A 12191-nucleotide genomic window follows, 5' to 3' on the forward strand; every position below is an offset into this window, starting at 1 on the left:
CACGAGTCTGAACACCCATCTTCTCTAGAGTTGATTGGAGCAATATTGAATTCATCATAGTTGCCATCATGCTGGGATAAAAGCCAGCACAACCCATTAACATGAATATTTTAAAATATAACAGGAATCAAAAGAACATCACTTTACAGGATAGCTTATTAACCAGAAAGATATAAAAAAGAGATCTTGGGAAAATTAACCAGTGACCTAAAGCCCTAAACAACCATGACAGCACCAGCCCCAATATTACCCATGTGCAAGGCTTCTATGCGTACAAAGTTAAAGATCATAACTGTTTTCGGGGAGCCCAAAAAAAATAAATAATAAAAGGCATAAACCAGATAAAACAGCATATTTTGATAGCTTGAACTGTAATAAAGGAACTAATTGTTCTACAAATTACATAATACAGATTTATTCATCACAAAATTGTAATATCCTGGCAAGTGGCAACTCAAGGAAGGTGAAGAATGGGTTTACGCAAATTGCCAGCAGCAAATGGGACAAAACGTATCCAAATAGGCGTTTGGTGCAGTTAACCTTACCCAACTTGGTATGCAGTACATCTTTCTAATCCTGTTGCAGCTACCCATGCATCCCCACAGAAGAAATTCCGACCTCCAACAACAATGGCGACCTGAAAGATCACACGGAAAGAAGCAGGCCTCAGCAAAACTGAGAAAAGTAGCAGAATACCGTATTCCGAAGGACAATAATGATTTGCTCTAGTACCTCAACACCAAGGCGGGAGGCTATTGCAACTTCTCTTGAGATTAACATAGCTACCTGGAATAGCTCAAAGCACAAATGGTATGAGTTTCATCATAAAGCACAGATAGTTACTATAAAAAAATCATAAGGGGGGAGATAGCGATCAGGCCTCTACATCAAATAATAACTTAACATTCCATACTGTGTTTTACTTTTGAGGTACATCAAATTGTCAGAACCACAAACCTTTGGGTCAATATTGCAGGTATCAGATCCAGTAAGGGCAGCACCACTAATTTTCAGGATTACCCTTCGCCATCTAAGGTTCGACAATGCTTTGGACTTCATGTTATTCACTTGTCCTCCACTGCTTTGTGATGCCCCTCCATATCTGTGGATGAAAGGGGATTAATGCAAAATTCAAAATACTACTAGAACAAGGAAATTATCAAAGAGAAAAAACAATTCAAAGTGATAACAGTCAACATAAAATAGAAGCAGAACATATATGGCTATATGCCATGATATCATTGTAGTTGTAGCATCATCTAACATTACAACTTGAAAAGTTGGAATCACCAGTTAGCATAATCAACGCATATGTGCAACAAATCAACAATAACGTTGAAGAAATACTTCAGATTTCAGATTCAGTGAGAACCCATAGACCCCTTTTAGTAAAAAATTCTGTTCTCAATGCTGAAAATGAATTAAGTAACAAGCTGGATTTTGCAAACTACAACAAGCTGCATCAGCTACCACCACAGTTGCACAGTGCATGAAACCCACAAATATCAATAATGTCTTATGTAAATCATTTAGATACAGCCAAAGTTTACTTAAATAACTAAATCTCCAAAGATCCAAATAATCAAAGAAACTATATCAATATAGCAGTATGATAGATACATGTGAAAGTGAAATAAATACATGCAACTACGGAAGTAAAATGATGGAAACAAACACGCATTCTTATATTAAATGCCACTAATAAAAGGGTTAGCGGAAAAAAAAGTTAATCAAGCTCAGTTTTCAGATCTGGAAATCTCATAACCAACCTCTTCGGTTGCCGAGGGGAGTTCCCCGCAGTGGAGGCGACGATGGCCTTGTCCTCGTCGCCGCCGGGGAACTTCCCTGCAGAAAGCGAGTTCCCGACGATATTCTCCATGTGCTTGAACCAAGGCCAGTGGCTTGCGGTGATGCATCCGCTGCTGATCCTGTGCCTCTCGAGTTTGTACCTCTTCTTCAGATTGTCGACTTTGTTCTTGCACTGCTCCACGCTCTTCGACTGGTTCTCGCATCGCTCCGAAACCACTGCCGCCACCTCCTCCCAGTCCCTCCCCCTCAGATTCCCCCGATTCAGCTGGGTGAACTTCTCCGTGTACGCATCTAGCAAACACACGATCGCCGTGTCGCTCCACTCCTCCCTGTCTTTCCGGTACTCGGCGCCGGAGCAGGCGGACGCCGATCCAGAAGCGCTTGCCGAAAGCTTAGATCGTTTGTTGAAACCGTACGATGCATCGTTGCTGTTATTGTTGTTGCCGATCTCGTCTTGATCTTTTCTCTTCTCGGTGGTGTTGGCGTTGGCGTGGGTGGTGGTGTTGTCTTCGTCGAAGGGATTGCTGTAATCCTCGGCGTCGGTGTCGGAGACAGGTTTAGGTTGTACGGCGGTTGTGGCGGCGGCGACGGCGGTTGAGTAGTTGTGGTGGTGGGACGGTGGCGCGTAGGGTTGGTGGAGGAGAGAGAAGTCGTCGTCGTCGTCGTCGCAAGAGGCCATTCAGGGAGGGACGTTAGGGTTTGAGGGAACGGTGACGTTAGCGGCGGCGTTTGGAAGAGAAGGAACAAGGGAGGGAGCTTTTTGACGGAGATTTGAGTTCCGTAAGGTTTGTGTGGAATCTACCGTCACGTGGTGGTGACGGTCCCGTTAAGTGATTATTGGGAAGTGCACTACACGCGCTCTCTGTATCGTGAGGTGAGGACTGATGATAGTCTGCGGTTACGGGCCATGCGAAACGCTTGTATGCAACCAAATTGGACTTTCGGGCCCAAAGTGACCAAAAATATCCATGATCCAATAGTTTCAAAAAAAATACTAATTTAGGCTTAAATACTAATTTAATCTCTAAGATAGTAACATTTTAAACATTTTATTTTAATACTAAAAAATTTTAAACAAATTCAATATTATATCACCTTTAAATTTAATATGAATAATGAGACAATATTAAACTCATTTAAAAAATTTTTGAACTAAAATAAAATATTTAAAATATTAAAAATCAAATTAAAATTTAATCTAAACATTAAAATCAAAGTAGTACTTTATTCATTCTAACAAATACCAACATTATGAAATATAACAAGCATGGTGATTGAAATATGCATGGGGACAATAGAAGTATTGGGTTCGAGGAAGTACGAGTTTCTCTTGTTGGGAGGGAAGACTCCGTTTCGAAAGTTTCAATGTTTGTTATTTTAATGTTTGCTTTCTCAATGTAGTTTAATTTGTTGCATTACATAGTAAAGAGTGATGGGAAGAAAGTTAGAATAGGAAAGTTCCATTGAGTTAATGCTTCCTTCCATTAATATGACGGGTCCAATGTATGATTTATACTACTGCGACATCTGCATATGTTGGTTGGACATGCAATGTTAAATTCTTAATCAATGAAAATTATTTACCAAAACAAAACAAAATGCAACAAATTAAATTTTACATCCAATCCAATTGTAAATGTTAGTATGGCCGTATGGGCGATTATGACTAGGGCCACATCAAAGTCGAAGCCTAAGGTTCACATTGTGAATAGGCTTATTTTATTTATTATTAATTTATTATTATTGAGCATAGTTCTCTTTTTGATTAGACAATAATTTACTTGACGAAAAAACAAACCCCGATCTCCCATGTTTGATGTTGCTCGTTGAAAGATCACACCTACTCCTAAGAGTAACTCCAATGCTAAGAAATAGAGTTCCTCTTCTGATATATGGGGACTCAATTACCATTGGAGTGAAAAGGGAATTAATAATTAATTATATTAAATTATAATTAATATAAATAATTATGTTAAATCAATATCAAATATTATTTATATTGTTATATTAAATCATAATTAATTAAATTTATTTTACATAAAAAATAAATTTAATTTTTATATATTATAAAATAATTTTTAGTTGAATTATTTATTTTTATTTATAAAATTTAAAATACTAATCAAATTTAAGTTATTTATTTTAATATTTTATAATATTGAATTATTTTGAATTTATAAATTTAAATAATATTATTAAAAAATAATAATTATTATATTAATTTTAATTACTTAATTAATTAATTAGGTGGGACCATAATAGGGATCAAAGTTAGTTCCTTCTAATGGAGAAGAGAGAGATTCATTGAGTTCCTATTTATTGGATATGACGCAAAATCTGATGTGGAGTCACTTTTTATGACAAGTGGGCCATAAATAGGGACTGAGATGAGTTCCCTACTGGAGATGCTCTAAGTTCTAACTTAACCACTTAACTCCACCATAACCATGTCACGTGCCATCCTACTTGGGAAAAGGTGGGAACCACGCAGCACTATGAACTCCCACGTGCTCCCTCTCGTATCATATCAACCCTTCCCGAATCCCTGCTTCTCTATTTTCTTTCCCCTTCTCCACGAAACATATCTTTCTCTCTAATAGTAATAATCTAATAATGAGTCATATTTTTTCGTTATAAGAATAATTTGCAAGAATAGTTTGATAAAATATACTTTCACTTCATGTGAATTTTTAACTAACTTACTAAGTAATTTCTATATTAAATATCTTAACATAAAAAATAAAAGTATTTTTAAATTTGTTGACATATAAGATATTTTCAAATTTAATAAAAAATAAATAATTTTTATATTTGTCAAACTAGTTATGTATTTAATTTGAAATTTTGTTAAAATATTTGGATAAACACTTAAAAACTACATAAAAAAATCTCAAAACTTGATTTCATCCAGATACTAAGATAATAAACATTCGATATCCTACTGAATCAAACATCTCTATACCGTTATTGTACACATTATATAGATATTCTATTGACTTCCTATATTTTTTCATTTAAAAAATATAAAATATATTTATTTATTGTAAAATAATCAAACTAAGAAAACATTTTTAAAGATATTTCTATCGTTATAAAATTCAAAGAATATCTTTATTAGTGATTTAATAATTCAAAGATATTTTGGATGGTTTATATTTTTATTGATTATTATTCGTAATAATAATAATAAGTCGTCTTCTGAAAAAAAGAAGAGCGAAAAAGCGAACTAGGGAAGCATTTATAGAGAGAGAGAAGCAGCAAACAACGAAGCATATTCTTCGTTCAAACTATTTTCTTTTCTTAATTCCAAATTCCAAATCAGCCAGCGCGAGCTGCTTCTTCTTTTTCTTCTTCTTCTTCGTCGTTCGCAGTTCTCGTCTTCTTCACGCAGCAGCAGCTACTCACTCTTCTTCACTCAAAACTACGAAAGATGCCGTCCAGTCACCTCCTTCTAGAAGAACCTATTCGGATGGCTTCCATCCTCGAGCCATCCAAGCCTGTTAGTTTCGATTCCTTCTTTTTTTATTTATTATTTCATGTTAATTATTTATTATTAATATCAATAATTATTACTAATTTTTTTTTTGGCAGAGCTTCTTCCCTGCAATGACGAAGATCGTCGGAACCTTGGGACCTAAATCCCGATCCGTTGATTCCATCTCTGGTTGCCTCAAAGCTGGCATGTCTGGTATGCTCTCTTTATTCTCAAATTCTCAAATTCATGTAAATACTGTTAGTTTATTTTGATTGAAAAATGTTTATTTTTTTAATACTTGTTGATGATGATGATGGTGATTGATGATTGATGATGGTTGCAGTGGCTAGATTTGATTTTTCATGGGGTGACCCTGCGTACCACCAAGAGACTCTAGAGAATCTCAAGGCTGCTATCAAGACCACTAAGAAACTCTGTGCTGTCAGTTTCTATTTCTTTTTCTTTATTTATTTGTTCCTTGTTGCTTTGCTTTGCATGAAGGATTGGATAGTTCAGTTTGTGTCATCAAGAAAAAAGAATTGGTTTTCAATACCATGTTTGGATTTTTGGTTAGCATTATCACACTCCAAAATATGATTTGAGGGGTGCAAATTGAGTAGTAATGAAGAGAGAATGTTGTATTTTGTGTTGACCAAACTATAAGACATGCACACACCCTAAGCTGAGTTACTTTTCAAAGTAAATTTTTACTCTCAAACTATGTTTTAAGCATATTTAAAAAAAATTAAAAAGTAGTTTTACTTACATTGGAACCACACTATGGTTTGCAAATTATCAAACAAATGCTCCCTAAGTGGGTTTCTTTGCAAATCATCTATGCACGGTTTTCTTGGTTGAGTTTCAAGCTATATATGTTCTTTAACGTTGTGCATGAACAACGGCAAATAACTGAGTGTTTGTTGCTGGAATGCTTCTGCCAGGTTATGCTGGACACAGTGGGTGCGGAGATGCAGGTCGTTAACAAGAGCGAAACAACTGTCTCGCTTCAGGCGGATGGGCAGGTTGTTCTAACTCCTGACCGGGGACAAGATGCCACTTCAGAGTTATTGCCCATCAATTTCGATGGACTGGCCAAGGTTAATTGATATTTACATTGTTTTGAAGGCATATTAACTTGTTTGAATGATTCATTGATTAACTGTTCACACTTTTGTTGCCTATGGAGTGTATGCTAGTCTGTGTTGTATCTGCATTTGCAATTTGTCTTTGCCTTTAGATGCCTTGTGCTGGAACTGTTTGCCTGCAGGATTTATAAATGTACACTTGCTTTTATTCTGTTCAATGCAGTGTATGTATTGGAATAAACTTTAATGTTTATTCTTATTGTTTGCAGTCTGTGAAGAAGGGTGATACTATTTTCATTGGTCAATACTTGTTCACAGGAAGTGAAACTACTTCTGTGTGGCTAGAGGTAATATAATTTCAACCCAATCAAAATTTATTTCAATAGGTCCCCTTTTTCATATTATTTTCATTATCTTTCTTAAATTATTTTCCTTTACTATTTTCATGCTTTGAGTCTATAATGTGATTTTTATCAATTGAACATTAACTTTGTTGAGTTGATATTCTCTAAATCCTAAAGTAACACCTAAAACAATAGTTGCAGTTCTGCTTTCATGACAAATTCTACCTGATGCTGTGCAGGTATCTGAAGTCCGTGGGCAAGATGTTGTTTGTACCATAAAGAATACAGCAACACTGGCTGGCTCATTGTTCACTTTACATGGTTCTCAAATTCATATTGATTTGCCTACCCTCACTGAGAAAGACAAGGAGGTAATTTCTGCATTTGACTCGCCTTTTTGAATGATTCATGTATCATTGCACACATCATGTTTGTCTCTGGCTCCTGACCTAAACAATATATTTCCTTAGAGTTTAGGAGCTGTTTTATTTAATTTTTTTAATCATTTGTTTATTTCAGGTTATTAGCACCTGGGGAGTCAAAAACAAAATTGATTTTCTGTCACTTTCATATACTCGTCATGCCGAAGATGTTCGCCAGGTTATTTGAGTCTGATGTCCTTTTCTTCAGTTCAGTGATTTCAAATTCATAATTGATAATCTTTCTATTGCTCAGCTTTGCTATTAACATACTTTTTTATGTTGTAATTCAGGCCCGTGAATTCCTTTCCAAATTGGGTGATCTCAGCCAGACCCAAATTTTTGCTAAGATTGAAAATGTTGAGGTGATTTTGATGTCTTCATAGTGTTAACTTTTCTCTTTTAATATATATTCTTATTGACTATGCTGATTCAATCTTATGTCTGTGTTGAAATTAGGGCCTGACCCATTTTGATGAGATTCTACGAGAAGCTGATGGTATTATCCTATCGCGTGGTAATTTGGGCATTGATCTTCCACCAGAGAAGGTTAGTTTTGCCTTTGAAATTCATTTTGTTGTTTGAATGACTCATGTTGTGGGTGTAAATAGCTATGTTTGTGGTCATGTGGATAATGCATTTGATATTTGAGTAAACTAAAACAAATGGATGCTTCCATATGTTTAAAAAAGGTTTAAAATTGTGCATCTAATGTTACAAATTTTCTTTGAACTGAACCACATTTATGATTGTTGCCTCTGCCATGCTCCTTATTGTAAATGTATAATTATATTTGCTTTGTGAATGGAAAGTCAATATTAATTAATTTTGATTTGCTTTTGTAGGTGTTCTTGTTTCAAAAATCTGCCCTATACAAGTGTAATATGGCTGGAAAACCTGCTGTACTTACACGTGTTGTGGATAGTATGACTGACAACTTAAGACCCACTCGTGCTGAAGCCACTGATGTTGCTAATGCTGTTTTGGATGGTAAGTCACCAGCTGTATGATGCCACATGTAATGATTAAGCCAATTTTTTTTGAATTTACTGATCCTATTTTTCGTGTGCTTGAAGCTGTAACTGTATTCTTCTGAATGATTTTTGGTTTCTATCTTCAGTTATAACTACTTATTGGGTTCATGTTTGTTGAATTGTTAAACAAACATACAGGCAGTGATGCAATACTTCTGGGTGCTGAGACCTTGCGTGGGTTGTACCCTATTGAGACTATTTCCACTGTTGGCAGAATTTGTTCAGAGGTAATTTCATTTCATATCTCAGTGGAATAATCAATAATACACTATGGTATGACTGACCTGAGTTCATGCAAGTAGATTTCCATGATATTAACAAGCAAAATGAGAACAATTAGAAGATTAGTTTAGTCATTTAGATTCATTTTCAACCTTGGCACATTATAATATTAACAGAAGTCAGAACATGGATTCATTTTTCTTATTTTCTCTTACTGTCTTATGGTGATTTATCTTGTATAGCATTAGATCTGCACTACTTTTTTGCCAATTGCTTGATTGAAATCCTCTGAATCTTATGAAATGTTCTCCCGTTTTAATTGTCACTGAAAGTGTTACTGTTGGCTGATGTTTCTGCCTTTTATTTCACGTCCTTATAGGCTGAGAAGGTTTTCAATCAAGACCTTTATTTTAAGAAGACAGTCAAGTATGTTGGGGAACCCATGACCCACTTGGAATCTATTGCCTCCTCTGCGGTAACTACCCATTTTGTTTCTCTTTTCAATAGAAAATTCTAATCCATGCCGTATGTGTAGGGTGGAAAAGAAGTTCTTGCTTATTGCTTTTGTGCTGTGATGGTTTGTAATATTTCATCTCTGTTGCGAATTTTTACGTTTTTAGGTGCGAGCAGCGATTAAGGTTAAGGCCTCTGTAATAATTTGCTTCACTTCATCTGGAAGGGCCGCAAGGTACTGCCTCTAAGTAATTCAGCTATGAATGTTTTCATAATTACTATCTTCACAAGTGAACTAGTCTCTCAGATTTCAGTTTCATTTGGAATTTGATCCTGTCTTCTTAATATCCTTTTTTTTTTTTTAACTTTTATGCATCTTTATGCCTGCAAAAGTTTTTGCCTAAAATTGCTATATCTACTTGTCAGATTGATTGCAAAGTATAGGCCAACAATGCCAGTTCTCTCTGTTGTGATCCCCCGACTCAAGACAAATCAGCTGAAGTGGAGCTTTAGTGGTGCCTTTGAGGTTGGATTCTTAACTTGTAACATAACTGCTATTTCTTTTAACTATTGATGGCTTTTGTTGATGCCGTTGCCTTGCCGACAGAGTGGTTGTACATATATGTATGATAATATGATAACTTTGGTGCTAAGGAATTCTAATTGGATTATTCTTCTTTGGTAGACCCAATTTTTCTGCTTCATTTTGCTAAATAACAATTTTCTTTTGCATGGGAGGGGGAAAAAAAAAGGAAATATTTTGTCTGTACTCCTTTTCCATTTCCGAAAATTATTAATTATAATAGAATTTAATTTTACCATGAGATAGTATGAGCTTCCTTTCTAATATATGATGAATTTTGTTGCAATTCTGCGTTATCTGGGCTTGAATCAATTTGTGTTACAGGCAAGGCAATCACTCATTGTAAGAGGTCTCTTTCCCATGCTTGCTGATCCTCGACATCCTGTAAGTAGTCCTTGCTCTGCAGTTATCATTGCTTCTTTAGTTGTTTCTATCGAGTTTGTTCTGCGCGCACCATTAAATTGTTGCAACATAATCTTCGTTATGCATAAAATGTACACCACTAGTTATATGTTTTGTGCTATGGTGTCCCTATAAATGACCTAGAATGTTATGCATGCTGCTTTATATGCACCCATCCTATGGTGACCATATTTGACTAGATTTTTATCCCATATTTTGTCTGCAGGCCGAGTCAACAAGTGCAACAAACGAGTCGATTCTTAAGGTTGCCCTTGACCATGGAAAAGCAATGGGAACTATAAAGTCGCATGATAGAGTTGTTGTTTGCCAGAAACTTGGTGATGCTTCTGTTGTTAAGATTATTGAGCTTGAAGACTAAAAGTGTTTCATCCAGCTACAGTTTTAGCATTAGTTTTAGGCTTGATTTTGATGATTAAAAGTTTTTGAAAGGTGCAGATGATTCTGCCACAAGTTGAGGTTATCTCTGCTTGATTTTGATGGCTGATTTATATAACTCCATTGCATCTCAATGAAAATTGCTATATATTGTAAAACATAAAAATCAATGGGGATGTGCCCTTGATGCCAATTTTTGGATTAATATCTATAGAGGACAAAGTTGGCAAATGATTTTATTGGATGCTGTTGTTGAACCAATGATTGTTAATTTTAATGGCTTTCATCTAGCACTAGTGGTAGAAATTATTTGAAAGATGTTATAATGTTTTTGTTGATGGTATAAAATTTGAATGTAATCATAATTCACGTGTAGAATTTTTCCACATAAAAATCTAATCATGTTATTGGATTTTCAAAAATATTTCAAAGATCAAACATACTAAAATTATTATCCAACTTGTTTAATCTATTTACTGATCTTTTTTATTAGAAAAATCTTATTGAATGTCAAATAATTTGAATTTGTTCAGTATGCAAAGTAGAAAGCAGCAGAAGGTTCCAACTTTGTTGTCTAGCACGAAAAAAGAACCAGAAAGTGCAATTATGATGCAAACTTGCACGCTCTTAAGTGGTTTCACATTATACTGAAAAGAAAAATAGCACAATGAGTAGAAAAACAAAAAGACTTTACCTGATCCAATGACAAAGCAACAAGAATATCAAGTTTTCATCATTTTGTAGAGAATCTAGAGTTCAAGTGTGCGGGTATGTGTCTCTTTTCATGCCATCTTTGTTGCTATTTTGAGGCTTACTTTAGCAAGAAATTATCTTTCATCTTTCGGAACAAAGTAATAAAATAAGAGAGTTTAATTACAGAGGGCGACTTTTTTCGACTAATATCAACCAATTCTTTGAAATTATATTTTTATTCTAAATTCTAAATCTTAAATTTTAAATTCTAACTGTAAATTCTAAACCTCTAAAATACGAAAGTTAAATTTTACAATAGAAAAAAAATAGCTAATGTTAGTTAATTTAAAGTTTGTTTCTAATACTTATTCAATAAAAAATTAACTATTTTTATAAATTCTCTCGAGTTAAAGAAGGCAAATCTAATGTTGAATTAATTTGCCAATTATTATTTTTAAAGAATATTATATAACTATTCTAAATCTTAGGCTGTATTTGGTTTTAAAAACAGGACAATATAGAATATGAAGAACAAGACACAAAAATTAATATTTTGTATCTTATTTGGTGATAAATTGAAGACCTTCAATTTTTCCTTCACAAAATATTTAAAAAGAAAAATAGAATAATAAAAAAATAATTATAAAAAATTAATAATGATAATAAAAGAAAAATAATAAATTATGTCCTCATTTAGTGTTTCTGTGTTTTTCTTAACAGAAAAATGAAAAATACACTAATTCAATATTCTAAAACACATTATCTTTATATATATTTCATCTGAAACACGATGTTGTATTTTTGTTTCTATATTTGAACGTCTCATACTTGTAAACAACACACACATAAGTAATTTATGAAGCAGGAAAATATAAAGCGCTCGTGGCCTAATGGATAAGGCGCCTGACTTCTAATCAGGCGATTGTGGGTTCGAGTCCCACCGGGCGTGTTTTCTTTTGTAGGAACCTCATTAACTTTTTATATTCATAACCAACTCAATACTGGTTTATTACACTTCCCAATTAACAAACTAAGGAACAAAATAATGCTATTGATGCTGTTGATGTTGCAATTCAAGTTCCTTTTGGTGAATGATCAAAATCATTCTCTCAATCTCTAACCTTCTCCTTTGATTCTCAAACTTTGCTCTCTCCATCTCCCTCTCCTTCTTGCTACTATACTTTCTCCATTTCATTCTTTCTTTCTCAATCTCAAACCCTTGTCCCTCATGCCTTATTTGCTTCTCCTCTAACTTCACTATCTTACTCCTTAACCA

General features: G+C 34.4%; 3 protein-coding genes and 1 non-coding gene across 5 annotated transcripts in view; 2 read left to right on the top strand and 2 right to left on the bottom strand.

Annotated features, from left to right (window-relative positions):
- Window positions 1–2694, bottom strand: part of LOC107476228 (uridylate kinase PUMPKIN, chloroplastic) — a gene marked incomplete in the record, with an annotated part of 3659 nt that extends 965 nt beyond the window's left edge. The window contains 5 exon segments of the mRNA XM_016096003.3: window positions 1–71; window positions 546–637; window positions 733–786; window positions 958–1102; window positions 1770–2694. Of these exon segments, the coding sequence (XP_015951489.1) occupies window positions 1–71; window positions 546–637; window positions 733–786; window positions 958–1102; window positions 1770–2488 (1081 nt within the window).
- A 2362-nt stretch (window positions 2695–5056) lies between these two features.
- LOC107476229 (pyruvate kinase 1, cytosolic) lies at window positions 5057–10512 on the top strand. 2 transcript variants are annotated; one of them, XM_016096004.3, is made up of 16 exons: window positions 5063–5308; window positions 5401–5497; window positions 5628–5725; window positions 6226–6381; window positions 6639–6716; window positions 6953–7084; window positions 7233–7313; window positions 7426–7497; window positions 7592–7681; window positions 7978–8122; window positions 8305–8393; window positions 8768–8863; window positions 9009–9076; window positions 9268–9367; window positions 9749–9808; window positions 10053–10512. In XM_016096004.3, exons 1-16 carry the CDS (start codon window positions 5240–5242, stop codon window positions 10203–10205), a joined length of 1584 nt encoding a protein of 527 aa, XP_015951490.1. In that variant the 5' UTR covers window positions 5063–5239; the 3' UTR covers window positions 10206–10512. The 2 variants fall into 2 exon arrangements, with proteins under 2 accessions (XP_052113160.1, XP_015951490.1); XM_052257200.1 differs by lacking the exon at window positions 9749–9808 and having other exon boundaries at window positions 5057–5308.
- A 1240-nt stretch (window positions 10513–11752) lies between these two features.
- The window catches only part of LOC107476333 (uncharacterized), a 2518-nt gene continuing 2079 nt past the window's right edge, over window positions 11753–12191 (bottom strand). The window contains exon 3 of the mRNA XM_052257988.1: window positions 11753–12188. Coding sequence (XP_052113948.1) covers window positions 11964–12188 — 225 coding nt within the window. The 3' untranslated portion in view covers window positions 11753–11963. The remainder of the gene's footprint in view (window positions 12189–12191) is intronic.
- On the top strand, window positions 11792–11864 carry TRNAR-UCU (transfer RNA arginine (anticodon UCU)). The gene has a single exon. It is a non-coding gene; the product is annotated as a tRNA-Arg (tRNA).

This window comes from Arachis duranensis, chromosome 2 (genome assembly GCF_000817695.3).
Source record: "Arachis duranensis cultivar V14167 chromosome 2, aradu.V14167.gnm2.J7QH, whole genome shotgun sequence".
Classification (NCBI taxonomy): Eukaryota; Viridiplantae; Streptophyta; class Magnoliopsida; order Fabales; family Fabaceae; genus Arachis; species Arachis duranensis.

Coding starts and splice junctions, on each gene's coding strand:
- LOC107476229 (XM_016096004.3), top strand. CDS start 5,240: ATGCCGTCCAGTCACCTCCTTCTAGAAGAACCTATTCGGATGGCTTCC. Junction 7,498..7,591: donor CTAAGATTGAAAATGTTGAG/GTGATTTTGATG, acceptor TGTTGAAATTAG/GGCCTGACCCATTTTGATGA. Junction 7,682..7,977: donor TTGATCTTCCACCAGAGAAG/GTTAGTTTTGCC, acceptor TTGCTTTTGTAG/GTGTTCTTGTTTCAAAAATC.